At 45.4% G+C, this 18424-nt stretch overlaps 2 protein-coding genes across 2 annotated transcripts in view; both read right to left on the reverse strand.

The window, feature by feature from the left end:
- Window positions 1-18424, reverse strand: part of Ehd4 (EH domain containing 4) — a 738029-nt gene that overhangs the window by 236642 nt on the left and 482963 nt on the right. The gene's annotated exons all lie outside the window — the stretch shown is intronic.
- Window positions 1829-18127, reverse strand: Exd1 (exonuclease 3'-5' domain containing 1). Its single transcript, XM_042687907.1, has 12 exons — window positions 18043-18127; window positions 16824-17009; window positions 15212-15280; window positions 13684-13741; window positions 13236-13363; window positions 9218-9276; window positions 7086-7172; window positions 5584-5688; window positions 5422-5502; window positions 3600-3740; window positions 3132-3323; window positions 1829-2954 (listed from the first exon to the last, which is right to left on the reverse strand). The coding sequence occupies exons 2-12, from the start codon at window positions 16954-16956 to the stop codon at window positions 2316-2318; spliced, it is 1692 nt and encodes a 563-aa protein (XP_042543841.1). The 5' UTR covers window positions 16957-17009; window positions 18043-18127; the 3' UTR covers window positions 1829-2315.

Genomic DNA, 18424 nt, shown 5'->3' on the forward strand with positions numbered 1-18424 from the left:
CACGTTTACGTATGTACACACACACACACACACACACACACACACACACACACACACACACACACACACAGGTTAATGGTAATACATCCAGAAGAAACAACTTCAAATGTGGTGACCAGGTGCTGGTAGCTTGTGCCTATAATCCTACTTAGGAGGCTGAGCTCTGAGGACCATGGTATGAAGCCAGGTTGGGCAGGAAAGTCCATGAGACTTATCCCCAATCAATTACTAACAAGCTCAAAGTGGAGCTGTGGCTCAAGTGGTAAAGCAACAGCCTTAAGGGAATCAAGCTCAGGGACAGCGCCCAGACCGTGAGTTCAAGCCCTAGGACTGACAATAAAGAAAAAAAAATTTAAGCAAAGAAAAAGAAACCATAAATTCCAGGAAATTTGTAGGAATTATTTTCTGGAGTGAAAATAAACTAACCACATTCTGAAGATGTGTTCATCAAGGTGAACCAGCAACCACATTGGCCCATGTGGCTTTCTGAACAAAAAACCAGGTGAGACAAGGCAACCTGCCAGTGTGCCTACCTTCACCTGAAACCCAGCCCACATGTGTTCTTGAGCTCAGGAATGCACAGCAACTTTTCAATAACACTCAGAGTTGTCTGTGCAGACAAGCACGTTGCTTCTCTTGTGCTGTCCCTCAATTTCCTGGAGGAGTAATAGTAATCTAGTCCTGTAACAAAGGCAGGACTATTTTTTTTTTAAATGTAGCTCAGGATGACCTCAAACTCTTGGATCCTCTTACCTCAACCTCCAAGATCTGATTTCAAGAGTGTGCTATTGTTACTCCTTCAGAATACAGATTTCTAATATAGATTCTGACCTAGAAATACAGATACATTCTAATAACTTTCTAATCGGATCCAATTAAGCTGAATGAGAGATAACCCAATGCCAAAACACATTTATTGGTTTACTGTTTACAAAAGAATGACTGGGGTTGGTGATGTGACTTAGTGGTAGAGGGCTTGCCTAGCATGCATGAAGGCCTGGATTCAATTCCTCAGTACCATATAAACAGAAAAAGCCAGAAGTGGCGCTGTGGCTTAAGCCTAGGCTAGATGCAAGCCTTGAGCACAGAGAGGCTCAGAGACAGAGCCCAAGCCCTGAGTTCAAGCCCAGGACAGGCAACAACAATAACAAAAATCAATTTACAAATCTTCAATGTAAAAAAAGTTCAATACAAATGTCTGTCCCTCTAAGAAAGCATACCAACCTTAGGCACACAGAATGGAGTGAACCTTCAAGCTAAATAGATGCCCAGAACCACTGCTCTGTTAGGAAAATGGACAAAACTTTCTGAAAGTATATGAAACAAAAACGAAAAAAACAATTCTGATAAACAGACTAAGCATTTGAAATTCAAGCATAAAATTAATACTTTAAGAAGGAAAAAAAGTATGGGTTAAGTTGTCAGACATGTTTTATCATTGTTTTTGTGATAGGGTTTTGCTTTGTAGCCAGGCTGGCCTTAAACTTGGTATTTTCTGCATCATCTTCAGCCTCCACAGTCCTGGAACTACAGGTGTGCCACTAAGGACTAAACTAATGACTAAGAATTTTACAAAACCTTCCTAACCAGTCTAAGAGGGAAAAGAAAACTTCACCAAACCAGGCCCTGGTGGCTCATACCTGTAATCCTAGCTACTCAGGAGGCTGAACTCCATGGATCACAGTTCAAAGTCAGCCTGGGCATGAAAGTCTATGAGACTCTTATCTCCAATTAACCATTAAAAGGCCAAAAGTGAAGCTGTGGGTCAAGTGGTAGAGAGCCTTGTGCACAAAAGCTCATGGACAGGTCCTAGTTCCTGAGTTTAAGCCCCAGCACCCAAAAAAAAAAAAAAAGAAGAAGAAGAAGAAAACCTCACTAAATTAAAAAACTAGATTTTTTTCTTGATATTAAGCCTAAGATATTTTCCCCTTTCTCAAGTCATTTAAACCTGAATTATGAGAAGTAATTTACTCTGGCCACTGTGAACATTTCTGCACAGTGACATAATCAGACATTTTACCGCTTTCATTATTTAACTTATCCATTCCCACTCTAGACCAAATATCAGGAATGTGTGAGTAAGCATGAGGATGTCATTGTTCCTGGAAGCTTATGAAGATATAACAAACATACAGCATGAGAAAACTTAGGCATTGAAGAAGGCCAAAGATAGTAGGGAAAGTGAGCCAGGTACCTGTATGGTGCCTGCTTCAAAACAAACTCCAAGTCCTAAGTCCCATGTGTGTCTGAGTGTGTGTGTGTGTGTGTACACATTACTGGGGTTTGAACTCAAAGCCTCGTGCTCTTATGCGCATCTAAGGCAGATTTAGAGATGGATTCATCCAGGATTCTGTCTTCTCCAGCGCTGGGCAGGGAGGAAGCGGGGAAGTCACAGCTCTTTGGAAAGGAGGACCAGCACCACTCTGTGCCACTCTGGCTTCCTGAGGAAGAGGAGACACTGAAACATCTTGTTTTGTGCACGTGAGACCCTCCTTACTTTTTACCATCAGAAGCTGTTCAATCTCTTCTTTCAAAGAAGAACTTGTCTGAAATGCATTCTTGGGGATCATCAGGCCATCTTCCTGCGTGTCCCTCTGGTCCTCGGGGCCAGCGAGTGTATTACTGGCATCCTTTCTGGCTTCTTCTTTCATGGGAAGCTGAAACGGAACTTTTGTTGTTGCTTGCTTAGATTCTTTCAGCGACTTCACATGCTTTTGAAAATCACGAGATATAAAACTTGGAACTTTCTCTACCTTAGAATTTTTACAGACTAAGACGCCTTGGATTTGTTCCTCCTTTCCTGCTTTCTCTATTACTGATTGCTTTGGATGAAGCACTGTCCTTATTAGGAGTCCCTGCGCATTTACTCTGTATTCTTTTTCTGCTCTCTCTCTGCGCTGCTTCTGGAAGTCCTTTAGTAGTAGTAGTTCCTCTGGAAGCTCCATACATGTGGGCTAAGAAAAGAAAAGGAAAATAAGTTTATGTGAACTACATTTCTGAATAGAGTCCTTACAATTACTTCCATTATACCTAACAATAAAAAGGCAAGTGTATTGGTTCAAATGTGTTCACACAGCCCCCTCTAGTGGCAGAAAAGGGGTCCTGAAAACACACCCACAGAGATCCCCTACCTCTGTGCCTACAAGCTGGTCCGCAGACCCTTCCCGATAGGTGTTCAGGTACCTATCCACCAGGGTGGTTAGGTCTGACATCATCTCATCCAGAAGTACCAAGCGGAGGGGGAGAAGGTAGGTCGCTTCCAGGGCCAAAATTTTCAATAAAGCATGTGGAAGAGGTCTTGTGAACCACACTTCCGGATTTTCCTAGAAACAATTTTTTTTTTAATGAATAGTAAATAAACTTTAGAGAAAGTAACTGTTGAAAGGTTGCTCAATCACATACTGGCCGAACACATGCACTTAAGCATGCACGTGTGCACACACACATGTACACACACCGGCACAAGGAATGTTCTGGCAATGCCTGTGTGCTGCTTTCATGGTACCCACCCGTCACTCCTCTACAGAACAGGCTACTAGTCCTTCTCAGAAAACGCTGGAAAAAAATTGCCCTCAAATAGGACCCCCTTTAATACTCACCAGGAGCCTGTGTCTTTCTTCGAGAAAAGAGAGGTGTTTAGGGGCAACTTTAAGGTGTCTGACTAAACTCTCCTGCAAAGTGCTGATGCAGTTGGGAAGAAAGCCACCTGTTTCCATGGAAAACTGAAGGACATCTGCTACCTGTGGTATTAGAAAAAGACACACACAGAACACTATCTCATGAACAAAATTATTTTAAGAAGGTGTGTGTGTCTGTGTGTGTGTGTGTATACTGGTCCTGGGGCTTAAACTCCAGGCCTGGGTGTCATCCCTAAGCTTCTGTGCTTTAGGCTAGCGCTCTACCACTTGAGTCACAACTCCAATTCTGGCTTTTTTTTTTTGGTCATGGGGCCTGAACTCTGGGCCTGGGCGCTGTCCCTCAGCTCTTCAGCTCAAGACTAGTGCTCTACCACTTGAGCCGCAGAGCCACTTCCGGCTTTTTTCTTTTTTGCTTATGTGGTGCTGAGGAATCGAACCCAGGGCCTCATGCATGCAAGGCAAGAGCTCTACCACTGAGCCACCTTCCTAACCCATAAGTCTGGCTTTTTGGTATTTGGGGTCTCACAGACTTTCCTGCCTGGACCAGCCTGGAATCGTGATCTGCAGATCTCAGTCTCCTGAGTAGCTAGGATTGCAGGCTGAACCGAGTGCCTGGCTCACAGTGTTTGGTTTGAGACAGCGTTTCACTGTGTGGCTGAAGCTGGCTTGGAGCCCACTACGCAGCCTAACTTGAGCCTCTTGCTTCAGGCTCCCCAGTACTTGCACTGCAGGGTTGGGCTACCACACTCATGATGTAAATATTCTTTTAGGGAGGCAGATGCTGGGCACCAGTGGCTCACGCCTGTAATCCTAGCTACTCAGGAGGCTGAGATCAGAGGATCTGAGTTTGAAGCTCTCCTTCACAAGGAAGTCCAGACTGGGCTGGGTATGCAGCTCAATGGTAGAACACTTCTTTAGTATGCACCAAGGCTCAAGAAAAGGAGCCCTAAGGCACTGTTGAACTGTTTCTTTACATTTTGGGGTAAGCAAAGCATAGACGTAGTTTATACAGTGGCAAAGCACAAGCTTAGCACTTAGCCAACTTAGCAAGTGAAGGTCCTAGGTTAGTGCTAGAAGAGAAAGAAAGAAAGAAAGAGGAAAAGAGAGAGAGAGGAAGAAAGAGAGGGGGGAGGGTGGGAGGAAGGAAGGAAGGAAGGAAGGAAGCAAGCAAGCCAGGAAGCCAGGAAGGAAGGAATCCAGAACAACCTACATGCCTTGAGCAGCATATGTGGAAAGGCAGGGATGTGACTTTTAGTCTGTTCCCAAACTGCTTAAGTTCTTAAATGCTATAACGTACAGGTCTTGTTTCCTTTTTTCTTATTTGACAAACTCTAGAGCTAAGAAAAAAACATATTCCAAAGTAAGCTTTGTTGTTGTTGTTGTTTTCCCTTTTTTGCCCATCCTGAGCTTGAACTCAGGGCCTGGGTGCTGTCTCTAAGCCTCTTTTGGCTTGCTCTCTACCATTTGAGCCGCAGTGCAACTTCTGGCTTTTTCTGAGTATTTTATTGGAGATAAGAGGATCATGGACTTTTCTGCCCAGTCTGGCTTCGAACTGTGATCCTCAGAGGTCAGCCTCCTGAGTAGGTAGGATTACAGATATGAACCACCCATGCCTGGCTTATTCCAAAACAATAGGGGCTTTTTGTCAGTGCTTTTATATAGTATACAAACACCTTATATCAGAATGTGATACCAACACCAACAAACAAACTATTCATCAGACCAGGATTATTTTCAACCAGGATTTATACACACTGGTTCAGATCCAGGCCCCTTCACATACCTGTGTATCGAAGACATTATTCAGCATGATTCCATACTGGTGAGAGAGGCAATCAGAAAGCCAACGACAGTCATGGATTACCTAAGGAGCCAGAAGACGGAGACAGAGCAATTAGAACCTGGCTGGTCACCTTATTACCTGGGGAATGGCTTCCACACTCACCTTTAAAATTCTTTTGTCTTCCAGTATCATCTGAAGTCCATTGTTGAAAGCACGACTTCCCAAAAGGAAAATGTCAAATAAGTATACTCGGCTATTTGTGGCTACCTATGATAGACAATATCATAGGCTAAATAACTGGCGAAGGAGATCTGAGGATCAAGAGTACAAGACGTGGGACAAAAAATATTTAATATCTTCACAGTTGATCAAACAAGAGACATCAATGATTCCTAGGGAAACACAGGTTTAAATCGATCTTAAGTTAAAAAAAAAAAAAAGACACAATGAGCTTGGTTATGATGCAGTGGTCCAGACCATGTGTGAGCAGAGTCCATGTGTGAGCAAGGGTTTAACACCCAGCACTCCCACACACAAGACAAAGCCACTGAGATTTTTCAGGGAGAGAAAAGGATAAGTAGGTGAATTAAGACTTTTATTGCCAATAGTCACAACTTAAACCACTTTCACCCCTGCATTCTAATTGCAGTATTGTGAAATACAAATGTGGTCTTCCTGCCAGGCGCTGGTGGCTCACGCCTGTAATCCTAGCTATTCAGGAGGCTGAGATCTGAGGATCATTGTTCAAAGCCAGCCTGGGCAAGAAAGACCGAGAGACTCTTACCTCCAATAAATCACCAGAAAACCGGAAGTGGCGCTGTAGCTCAAGTGGTAGAGCGCTCGCCCTGAGCTGAAGAGCTGAGGGACAGCGCCCAGGCCCAGAGTTCAAGCCCCATGACTGACCAAAAAAAAAAAAAATTGTTCTTCCTCCTGTATAGTTTCTAAGCTGGAGTCTCCAAGATGATGAACATCCTTTGTATACGCTGCTAATGAGATGCCTGATGGTGCTACAGAACTTTGGAAGGGAGGAGGTGGGGGCTGGCCACAGAAAAGACCAAGGTATGATTAGAACAGTGGAACTTTTTTTTTTTTTTTTTTGCCAGTCCTGGGGCTTGAATTCAGGACCTGGGCACTGTCCCTGAGCTCTTCAGCTCAAGGCTAGCACTCTACCACTTGAGCCACAAGTGCCACTTCTAGCTTCTTCTGTGTATGTGGTACTGCTAGGCAAGCACTCTACCACTAAGCCCCAGGCCCATGAGACTCCTATCTCCAATTAACCACCAGAAAACTGGAAGTGGCACTGTGGCTCAGAGTGGTAGAATGCTAGCCTTGAGTGAAAAAGCTCGGGGACAGTGCCTACGCCATGAGTTCAAGCCTGACAACTGACAACAACAACAACAAAAATCAGGAGGCTGAGATTTGAGGATTGGGGTTCAAAGCCAGCTTGGGCAGGAAAGTCTTATCTTGAATTAACTATCACAAAGTCGGAAGTGGAGTTGTGTGTCAAGTGGTAGGGAGTTAGCCTTAAGTAAATAAACTCAGTGACAGCGCCTAGGCCCCGAGTTCAAACCTCAGGGCAAGCACAAGAGAAAGAGAGAAAGAGAGAAGGAACTAGTAAATCTACAGTTATTTCAGAATCACAAGTTTTGAAAAAACCCACTTACCTGAAGCCAGCACAGCTTCCCATGGCGACACACATTGGCTCCCTCTGCAGCCACGCTCAGGACACTCTGCTTCTTGATGTGAAGCATCTGGAAAGAGAAGAAGCTCCAGGGATCAAACAATGGCACAGTGACATCGCCAATGGCAACTACAATCAAAAGACCATGTCCTTCAATGTACTAATCTGATGAGTACAAAACAGCCCTATTCGAAATACTGAAACTTCCTACAAGGTGAATGAACTTTGAGAATATTATGCCAAGTAAACAAAGCTGGTCCAAGAAGATCACCATGATCCATGCGTGTGCAACATCCTGAATAGGCAAATCTATACAGAAAGAAATTAGTAGTTGCCAGCTGCTGGGGAGGGGTTGAGTGAGATGGCTAAAAGGTTTCTTTCTAGCTGGGTGCCAGTGGCTCAAGCCTGTAATCCTAGCTACTCAGGAGGCTGAGATCCCGGGGATCTGAGTTCAAAGCCAGATCAGGCAGGAAAGTCCATGAGACTCATATCACCACCAGAAAACTAGAAGTGGCACTGTGGCTCCAAGTGGTAGTATGCTCGCCTTGAGCAGAGAAGCTCAGGGACAGTGCCCAGGCCCTGAGTTCAGGCCCCATAACCAGCATAAACAAACAAGTAAATGAGTAAGTCTAAGTCAGAAAATTTCAGACTTTTCAGCTCAGTCAAATAGGACTGGAAATGCTTCTAGTAATTGCTAAGCACTTAGAAGGGAGTTGGGTAAGGAGACTTGCAGGCCCAAGAGACAGCAGTGGCTGCTGAGTAGCACAATGGCCACTGCCCATCAGTACAGGACAGTAACACTGTGACAGAAAAAAGATGATTCAACCAACTGCTGAACATACCTGGTGTGCCTCCCACCCCTTCCTGTCCACCTCCCTGTTCTTCCACTATCAGGAATGCTTTAGCCTCAGGCCCTTTGCACTGCCTAATTCTACTTTTTTTTTTGGTCAGTTGTGGGGCTTGAACTCTGGGCCTGGGCACTGTCCCTGGACTCTTCAGCTCAAGACTAGCGCTCTACCACTTGAGCCACAGCGCCACTTCTGGTTTTCTGGTGGTTTATTGGAGATAAGAGACTCAAACTTTCCTGCCTGGGTTGGCTTTGAACTGCGATCCTCAGATCTCAGCCTCCTGGGTAGCTAGGATTACAGGCATGAGCCACCAGCGCCCAGCTCTAATTCTACATTTTGAAAATTCTTCCCAAGCAATAGAGTCACATAGCTCACTCTCTTACTTCCTCCAAATCCCTGTTCCAAAGTCATCTCTCCAGAGAAGTTGTCTCGATCAGTCCCACATAAAATAGTACCTCCCTGCACTATGCATTCCTAACTGTGCTCGGTTTTTCTTCATAGCAATTATTTCCCACTTTTGCTAGGCACTGATGGCTCATGTCTATAATCCTAGCTACTGGGGAGACTGAGATGTGAGTACCAAGGTTTGATGCCAGCCCAGGCAGGGAAGACTGTGAAACTCTAACTCCAATTAACCACCCAGAACAAAGTAGGAAGTGGAGAGTGACTCAAGTAATAGAATGTTAGCCTTGAGTGAAAAAGCTGAGAGATTGTACTCAGGCCCTGAGTCCAAGCCTCAGTACCAGCAGACAAATACACGCATGTGCCTCAGTACCAGCAGACAAATACATGCATGTGCACACATGTCCGCACGCACACACAGAATGTAAGGTCTTCTAAGGGCTAGAATTTTGTCTCAATTATTGTTTTACTCCACATCTTAGAATAGATTGACATATATTAATTCCATCAAGTTAGTAAGAACAACACCACAGAACTTTTTTTTTTTGGTCGTGGGTCTTGAACTCTGGGCCGGGCGCTGTCTCTGTGCTCTTCAGCTCAAGGCAAGCGCTCTATCACTTTAGCCACAGAGCAACTTCCAGTTTTCTGGTGGTTCATTGGAGATGAGAATCTCATGGACTTTCCTGCCTGGGCTGGCTTTGAACAACGATCCTCAGATATCAGTCTCCATAATAGCTAGGATTACAGATGAGAGTCACCAGTGCCTGGCTCAACACCACGGAACTTACAATGAAAGAAATCAAGGAGACACAGACAGGATACCTATGTGGAACCAGGCCTGGGAAGGACAGAGAGCAATACTTACCGCAGCACCAAACTTCTGTTGGAACTGATCAATGACTGTGTATGTCACTTCCTCTTCCTCTATGAGAGAAGGAAGCCATAAATTCACTCCCATCCTTGAGAAGACCATGTTCCTCCCTCTAATCTTGGTCAAACTCATTATTATCTGTGTCAGTCTCTCATGCAGTGCATACTAATAACTGCCAGCCAGTTTGTCAATTAATACCAAACAAGAGCCTCATCAATTTTATTCCTGTGCCTGTCTTGGGGCTTGAACTCAGGGCCTGAGCACTCTCTCTGAGCTTTTTTCACTCAAGTGGCTCTACCACATAAGCCACAGCCCCTCTTTCAGTGTTTTGTGAGTAGCTTATTGGAATCTCGTGGACTTTCTTGCCTAGGCTGGCGTTGAACTGTGGTCCTCAGAGCTCAGTACCCCCAGTAGCTAGGATTACAACGTGAGTCACTGGTGTCTGGCTCTACCAAATTTTTTAAACTGGATTTTTTTCTGCTCTTGTCTTTTCTGGTACTGGGGATTGAACCCAGGATGTTGCTCTTGCTAGGCAAGCGCGTTGCCACTGAGCTATATCCCAGCCCTCTACCATTTTTTTGTGTGTGCCAGTACTAAGGCTTGAACTCAGGGTTTCACATTCTCACTCAGCTTGCTTGCGCAGAGCCATGCCACAGACCACAGACCAACATTTGGGGAGTTAGCTAGCGATGGAGTCTTGCAGACTTTTCTGCCTGGACTGGCTTCAAATCTTGATCCTCAGATCTCAGCCTCTTGAGTAGTTATGATTATAGCCATAAGCCAGCTACCAGATTAATAATTCATTTCTCAATGTTTAGTGTGTTCATCAAAGAAATACAAAGAAATAAAAAACACTACTAGAAGCACATGGAAATGAAAGTACATCTTACCAAAACTTTTGGGTCACAGCAAAGGCAGTACTAAGAGGAAAGTTTATACCTGACTGCCTACGTTGAAAAAAAACAAATCAGAGAAACCTGTACAGTGGCTTATACCTATAATCCCAGCTACACCAGAGGTGAAGATAGGAGTATCACAGTTTCTGGCTAGCTCAGGCAAAACGGTACTGGGATCCCATCTCAAAGGACAAGCCAATCATGTTGGAGCATGTGAAGTGCGACTCAGAGGTAGGTTAGCCCCAGGCAAAAGCAAGAGCCTATCTGAAAAATAGCTAAAGCAAAAGATGGGGACATGGTTCAAGTGGTAGAGTATTTGCCTAACAAGCAGGAATCCTTGAGTTCAAACCTAATACCACTGGGCTGGGAATGTAGCTCATCGGTAGAGTGCCTGCCTAACGTGCATGAAGCCCTGGCTTTGATTCCTTGGTACCATCTAAACAGAAAAAGCCAGAAGTGGTGCTGTGGCTCAAGTGGTAGAACACTAGCCTTGAGCACAGAGAGGCTCAGGGACAGAGCCAGGCCCAGAGCTCAAGCCCCAGGACTGGCAAAAAAAAGAAAGAAAAAAAAAAATGACAAACCCAGCACCACCAAAAAATACTACTTAGCCATTGGTGCAGACAAAATTCCATGAACTTTTTTTTTTTTGGTCGGTCATGGGGCTTCAACTCTGCACCTGGGCGCTGTCCCTCAGCTCTTCAGCTCAGGGCTAGTGCTCTACCACTTGAGCCACAGTGCCACTTAAGGGTCTTTCTTGCCTGGGCTGGCTTCAAACTGCCATGTTCAGATCTCAGCTCCTGAGTAGCTAGGATTACAGGCCTGAGCCACCAGTGTTGGGCTCATGAATTTTTTTTTTTTTTTTTTTAACCTGGGCTAGCCTTAAACTTCAATCCCTCCCCCCGCCCCCATCTCTGCCTTTCAAATAGGATCATAGGCTTGAGTCCTCAGACTCAACTAGGTATTGCCTTTTTTTTTTTGTCAGTCCTGGGGCTTGAACTCTAGGCCTGGGTGCTGTCCCTCACCTCTTCAGCTCAAGGCTAGTGCTCTACCATTTGAGCTACAGCGCCACTTCTGGTTTTCTGGTGGTTTATTGGAGACTTTTGTGCCCAGGCTGGCTTTGAACCGCAATCCTCAGATCTTAGCCTCCTTAATAGGTAGCTAGGATGACAGGTGTGGGCCACTGGCACCCAGTGGTTTTGCCTTTCTGAATAGGAACTCAACTGTTGAGAAAAGGAAGGCAAGAGATCATAAATGGGGGGCTGGGAAGGTGGCTCAGTGGTAGAGTGCTTGCCTTGCATGCATGAAGCCCTGGGTTCAATTCTTCAGTACCACATAAGCAGAAAAAGCCGGAAGTGGTGCTGTGGCTCAAGTAGTAGAGCACTAGCCTGGAGCTGAAGAGCTCAGGGACAGTGCCCAGGCCCAGAGTTCTGGCCCCATGACTGGCAAAAAAAAAAAAAGAACATCACAAATGGGATTGGATCCAATTTTCAAAAGTATCTGCAAAGCAAAACAGACAATGACCATTTGGTAAATATTTGTTGTACAAAACTAGCAAACTTCATACTGCCAAAATGTCCACTTCCAAAAATTACATACCAAAAGAATAAATAATCCAAATAATAAATGGAAAATGAATCAAATAGCTCTAGAAAAAGTGCAAGTGGCCAATAAATACAAAATGTTCAGTATCATTAATCATAAAGGAAACAAAAATCAAACAGAGATTCTGTCAGATGGCTATCATTAGAACAAACAATAACAGCTGGGCACTGGTGGCTCACATCTATAATCCTAGCTTCTCAAAAGGCTGTGATATCAGGATCATGGTTTGGGTACTAAAGTCCATGACACTCTAATCTCAAATTAACCACCAAAAAGCTGGAAGTGGTACTGTGGCAAAAGTGGTAGGGTACTAACCTTGAGCAAAAAAGCTCAGGGACAGCGTTCAGACCCTGAGTCCAAGCCCCAGGACCAGCACACACACAAAAAGACAATGTTACACCGGGCACTGGTGATACATGCCTGTAATCCTAGCTATTCAGGAAGCTGAGATCTGAGGATCCCTGTTGAAAGCCAGCCTGGGCAGGAAAGTCTGTGAGGCTCTTATCTCCAATAAACGCCATCAGAAAACCGCAAGTAGTGCTGTAGCTCAAGTGGTAGAGCGCTCGCCTTGAGCTGAAGAGCTGAGGGAAAGCACCCAGGCCCAGAGTTCAAGCCCCACGACCAACACACACACAAAGTAATAGAGAGTAAATTTGATCAAGTACACTATATGCATGCATGGATGGCACTGTCACAAGGAAACTCCTTTGTACAATTACTATATACCAATTAAAAAAAATACAACGCTGAAAAGAAAGAGCCTCAGTAAGGGGGTGTCCTAGATACCCTAGAGTTGCAAAACTACCTTATCCACATACTTACCTTCTTGCTCAGCATCTGGCAGCAGCATACTGAATGTAGTTACTCATTTATCTTATGTATTATCTGTCTCTTGTGCAGAGCCCAATGCCTGGCACAAAGTATCCTTTACATAGCAAATAAGCAACTGAATCAAGATGCTTATCTTAACTGAGGGCCGAGGAGCAATGGCTCCACTGAGCCTCTCTTTTGCCAACTGCAAAGAGTTCTGAGCCCCAGCGAAGAGCCTAGAATTGTTCACGCCTATAATCCTAGTGACTCAGGAGGCTGAGATCTGAGGATCGAGGTTCAAAGTCAGCCCAGGCAGGAAAGGTCATGAGAACTCCTATTAACTACTAGAAAGCCAGAAGTGGTGCTGTGGCCCAAAGTGGTAGAGCAGGGGCTGGGAAGGTGGCTCAGTGGTAGAGTGCTTGCCTTGCATGCATGAGGCCCTGGGTTCGATTCCTCCAAACAGAAGCAGAAAAAGCCAGAAGTGGTGCTGTGGCTCAAGTGGTAGAGCACTAGCCTTGAGCTGAAGAGCTGAGGGACAGCGCCCAGGCCCAGAGTTCAGGCCAACAACAACAACAACAAAAAAAGTAGTGGAGCATTAGCCTTAAGCAAAAGAGCTCAGGGACAGTGACCAGGCCTGGAGTTCATGCCTTATGACCACCACAACCAACAACAAAAACGCCTAGATTTTCTGTGTCAGTGCTCACCTGATGGACTGTATTTGAGATCACTGAGCAGAGAGGTAGTCAGCGCCTCCGGTGGAGGTGATACAGGTTCACATATGTTTAGGTCTTCATCTTTCATTTTATCCATCCTGTCTCTCTCAGTGGTTAGACTATCCTTACCAAAACAAAAACAAAAATAAAAAACCAAAAACAACAACCATGAAATGAACTTGTTACTGGTTACTGTCTACAGACAGCTTTTGCCCCTCATTTCACAGCAAGGACTGTGTCACCTCATTAAAAAGGGGTTCATTCGTCCACTGCTTCCAGTCTCAGCTGGAGGGTGCTAGAAGAATGCACTCATGTTTTCCTTCTCATTTCTATTTCCCCAGGTCATTTTAGGTATCAAGCATCTAACGGATCAGAGTTAAGTCTAACCTCACGTGTGCAAGTGGAAAACCTCCTCACACAGAGAATGATGCCGTCATACCTAATGGAAGATGTCTTTTCCCCCGCTGCACCTTGCTCCACTTCGTCCAGTAGTTCCACTGAAAAAGAAAGAGATGGCTTCCTACAGCTTCCATGTGGAAAGCAATCATCCACCCCAGCCCCTTACATCCAGCGTGACTATGCAAAGCACACTGGAAATGTTACTCCCCAGAAGCCCTCCCCAGCCAGCAAAGTACAGGGCCAAACGTGACTGTCCAAAGTACTGCAAATGCCCAAGATGACAGCTCTGGCTTCCTGGTACTTTCATTTTGCCTCCAAGTTGCCTTGTGATCATTTGTCCTGGCTCTAGAGATTTGTTCTTCTCAATCTTCCCGCAACTTCCTGCACACTACAGACTGCTAGAAGGCTTTCTCTTTAATCACTCACAGATTTGGGGGTTATGACATAGGAATGGCATATACTTGAGTTATGTTTTCTAAAAATCCAAAAGAATTCAGGAATCTGAGACATTTGGTCCTAACTTTTCAGAAAAGGGATAAAAGGGATGGGGAACAGATGTTGAGCCTGTAATGATTTGTGTACTTGTGTGTGTGTGTGTTTGCATATGCATGCGTGGGGCTTGAACTCTGGGCCTGGGGGCTGTTCTGATTTTCTGTGCTTAAGGCTAGTGTTCTACCACTTGAACCACAGCTCTACTTCCAGCTTTTTTTTTTTTTTTTTGTAGTTTATTGGAGATAAAGAGTCTCACAGACTTTCCTGCCCAGGCTGGCTTCAAACTGTGATCCTGAGCAGCTAGGATTATAGACATGAGGCACCTGACTATGATTTTTTTTTTTTTTTTTTTGGTCAGTCGTGGGGCTTGAACTCTGGGCCTGGGCGCTGTTCCTCACCTCTTCAGATCAAGGCTAGCGCTCTACCAATTGAGCCACAGAGCCTCTTCTGGTTTTCTCATGGTTTATTGAAGGTAAGATGTTCTTGCTCGGGCTGACTTTGAATCATGATCCTCAGATCTCAGCCTCCTGTGTAGCTAGGATTACAGGCGTGAGCCACTGGCGCTTGGCAGTGATGTTTTAACTAGCTTATCAAATAAGACCACCTGTCTCTTTTCAGTTTCCTGACTCTGCTTATGGACTGTGTCTCTAGTGCCAAGCACCAGCAGACCTCACATTGGAAATCACAATGATTCCAATTCTGTAAGACTGTTCTGAACAGCTGGGCGCCGGTGGCTCATGCTGGTAATCCTAGCTACTCAGGAGGATGAGATCTGAAGATCACAGTTCAAAGCCAGCCAGGGCAAGAAAGTCTGTGAGACTCTTATCTCCAATAAACCACTAGAAAACCGGAAATGGCGCTGTGGCTCAAGTGGTAGAGAACTCGCCTTGAGCTGAAGAGCTGAGGGACAGCGCCCAGGCCCAGATTCAAGCCCCACGACCGACCAAAAAAATAAAAAAAAAAAAAAAAGCAAGAAAAGCCATCTTGTTTTATTTCAAACATTGGCTAGAGGCAGAAAAGAAACAAAAGAACTCCTGCACTCCCAATACCAACGTTCAGTGAACAGAGACGCTCACCATTTATGATCTCATGCCCAAAAAACAGCTTCACTCCCGGGGTGCTCCGGCCACTCTCCACATTCTTCACTGTTACAAAAGCAATTCACTTGGTTAATAAAAAAGTAGTATATCCCTAAAACGTTAGGAGAATATGATGACAAATTTCTGAAGTCTGGGTTTTATTTTGTTTTGTTTTTTTGTATCTCCAAATTGCTGGAGGAAAATGGCTCAAGTCTATAATTCTAGCTACTCAGGAGGAAGAGATCAGAGGATCATGTTTTGAGGCCAGCCTGGGCATAAAAAGTTGAGGAGAGTGCATCTCCACCAATGTCTGGGCTTAATGGCATGTGCTGGTTAGCTCAGCTATGTGTGGTGGTGAGGTAGAGGGAGAAGCACTATGTCTGGGCTCAGGGGTATATACCTGTCATCCATCCTCCACAACGTGGAAAAGCATAGATCGCAGCACAGATACAAAGGAGCTGTAGGAAAAGGTCCTGCCTGGCAAGTGCAAGGCCCTGAGTTCAAACCCCAGTACCACCAAATACAACCAACCAAAAGCAAAACACCTGATGATTTTCCTCAAGGAAGGAAGAATCAGTAATAAAATCACAAAGCTTCAGCTTGGAAGCAAAGATGATCAAGAGCAAAGTAAAATTCAGAAAGGTCCTTCTAAGAGAAAATAAAAAGAGCACCACCAGTACACTGAATTTAAAATTCTCCTAAGAACATTCTAAGACCTTGAGCCTGAGGACTATTTATTATATTGCTATTTACATATACTCTATGTAACTACAGAAAAAAAATTAGGAAAGGCAATTACTTCTAAAGCTGCTATGATAGTTCATATTAAGTTCAGGGTCAAGCCAGGCACTGGTGGCTCATGCTGTAATCCTAGTATTGAGGAGGCTGAGATCAGGGAATTTCAGTATGAAGCCAGCCTGCGCAGGAAAGTCCAGTGAAGTCTTATTCCCAATTAACCACCAAGAAGCTGGAAGGAGAGCTATGGCTCAAACCAGCCTTCAGTGAAAAAGCTTAGGGACAGTGCCTTGAGTTCAACCCCCCATTTTTAATTTTTTTTTAATGCTCACCCTGGGGCAGGCATTTCATTATCTCCATTCCAGAGAGATCTGGAGCTCAGAAAATTTGATAACTAGCTCAGGGTTTTGCAGTGTGGGTGAAAAGCAGTTGGGATTCAAATGCAGGCCTCAGTCTGCTGAAGCAGTGGGAATATCACCCTGTCTGACTTTTATGCCAATCTCTGTTCTTATTAGACGTTTTTTTTTTTGGATGGGGGGGCCTCTTATTACTATATATGTCTTACTGATTCCAAGTCAGTAATTTCTTTTCCTTTTTTTTCTTGGTCATGGGCCTTGAACTCTGGGCCTGGGCACTGTCCCTGAGCTCTTCAGCTCAAGGCAAGCACTCTACCACTTGAGCCACAGTGCCACTTCTGATTTTCTGGTGGTTTATTGGAGATAAGAGTCTCACAGACTTTCCTGTGCAGGCTGGCTTTGAACTGTGATCCTCAGATCTTAGTCTCCTGAGTAGCAAGGATTACAGGTGTGAGCCACCAGCACCATGTCCAAGTCAATAATTTCTTAAAAACTTCTTCTGACAAATAGAACAAAACCTTTCTTCAGGACAACCATCTTGTTGGGATCCACGTGCTGGAGCACACCCTGGAAGACTCCAGACACCAAGGTGAGTTTCACTCTCCTCCACAAAATCTGATTGAGGAAATGGTAGTCACTGCTGGGATCCATTTTCTTGGGTTCCAAAAGCAGTCTGCAAATGATCTTCCTTAGGCATCCAAACTCTTGAAAATTAAAGAGATTCATGATTAAGAAAAATAAAGACTATTTTAGGAGTATAGTTATTTTTCCTTTCACTGTATATGTGAGGGATAAGAATATGAATATGAATTCAGATTTTTGTTCCTTTTAGAAAACTAGTGAGAAAATGGCCTTAGCAAATACTGTTTCTAATCCACATAGAGGAAACTGAATTCTGCATGACTTTGGGCAAGCTGAGGTTGGTTATTTGTCTGAAAAGTGTGCCCAAGTTTACTTTTCTTTCATTGCTAAATGGCCTTTTGTGGTTGTTGTTGGTCGTGGAACTTGGACTCCGGGCAGGTGCTTTTTAACTCAAGGCTACTTCCTCTGCCACTTGGAGCCACAATACCACTTCCTATTTCTGTTGGTTAATTGGAGATAAGTGTCTGAGTAGCTAAGACTACAGGTGGGAGCCGCTAGTGTCCGGCTTTAAACTGGCTTTTTACCGGAACATATATAAGAAATAAAATTTTATGCCCAGTGCTGGTGGCTCATGCCAGTAATCCCAGCTACTCAAGATCTGAGTGAGGATCACAGTTCTAAGCCAGCCCGGGACAGGAAAATCCACGAGACTCTTCTCTCCGAGTAACCAGCAAAAAGCCACCAAGCGAAGGTGTGGCTCAAGTGGTAGCGCGTTAGCCTTGACCACAAGAGCCAAGTGAGTGAGACCACATTCAAGCTCACACCCACACCCACCGCATACACAGTGCCAGGACAATAAAATGCAAACACTTTTCCCTTCTCCCCACCCTGTGTGTGCGTGTGTGTGTGTGAGAGACACAGCTGTTCACTCTGGCTTGGAAGTGTCCATGTAGCTGAGGTTGGCCTCGAACTCACAGTCCTCCTAACCTCAACCTCCCAAGCTCTGGGCCTGACAGGCACGCCCCATCCCACCCAGTCCAAATCCCTCACTGTTCATACGAAGGGAAGATACGTCGGGTACTCGGCGATGCCTAAGTTACATCTTGGGGGGGGGGCGATCTCCCCCAACCCCAAGAAAAGGCGGGAAACCCGAACCTTGCTTTCAGCCAAATGGTACTGAGTCCCTGGAACTTGGGCGAGAACCCCAGGAACCACCGCCGTCGAAAGGAGTGGTTTCTGGGCGCTCCAACCCGCTCGACGGCGGTTACCGCAGCACCGCCCCGAAGGACGGCGGTGGGAAGCGCGGGGCCGCCGCCGCCGGCGCTCGCCCCAGCGCGGGGTCGCGTCCGCGGCGCGGGCCGTCCCGCCCGTCGAGGCGCTGCTTCTCCGAGCGGCCAATCGGCACGCGGCCGACTCCCCGGCGCCCCCGTGCGGCCAGGCCGAGGGAGCGCAGCGGTGGCGGAGCACGCCGCCCGGCGCCCAGCTCCTTAAAGAGGACACGCCCCGGGATTTTCTCCACGCGGAGTTTTCTCTGTTT

The sequence above is a fragment of the Dipodomys spectabilis genome, unplaced genomic scaffold, assembly GCF_019054845.1.
Source record: "Dipodomys spectabilis isolate Male_0828 unplaced genomic scaffold, ASM1905484v1 ptg000108l, whole genome shotgun sequence".
In the NCBI taxonomy this organism is placed as follows: domain Eukaryota; kingdom Metazoa; phylum Chordata; class Mammalia; order Rodentia; family Heteromyidae; genus Dipodomys; species Dipodomys spectabilis.

Bases quoted from the DNA above. Each gene is read 5' to 3' on its own strand.
- Exd1 (XM_042687907.1), bottom strand. From the start codon at position 16,956: ATGGATCCCAGCAGTGACTACCATTTCCTCAATCAGATTTTGTGGAGG. The intron at 13,364-13,683 runs GTATGACGGCAT...TGGTAAGGATAG, and splicing joins GAAAAGACATCTTCCATTAG to TCTAACCACTGAGAGAGACA. The intron at 2,955-3,131 runs GTAGGGGATCTC...TTCTTTTCTTAG, and splicing joins ACCAGCTTGTAGGCACAGAG to CCCACATGTATGGAGCTTCC.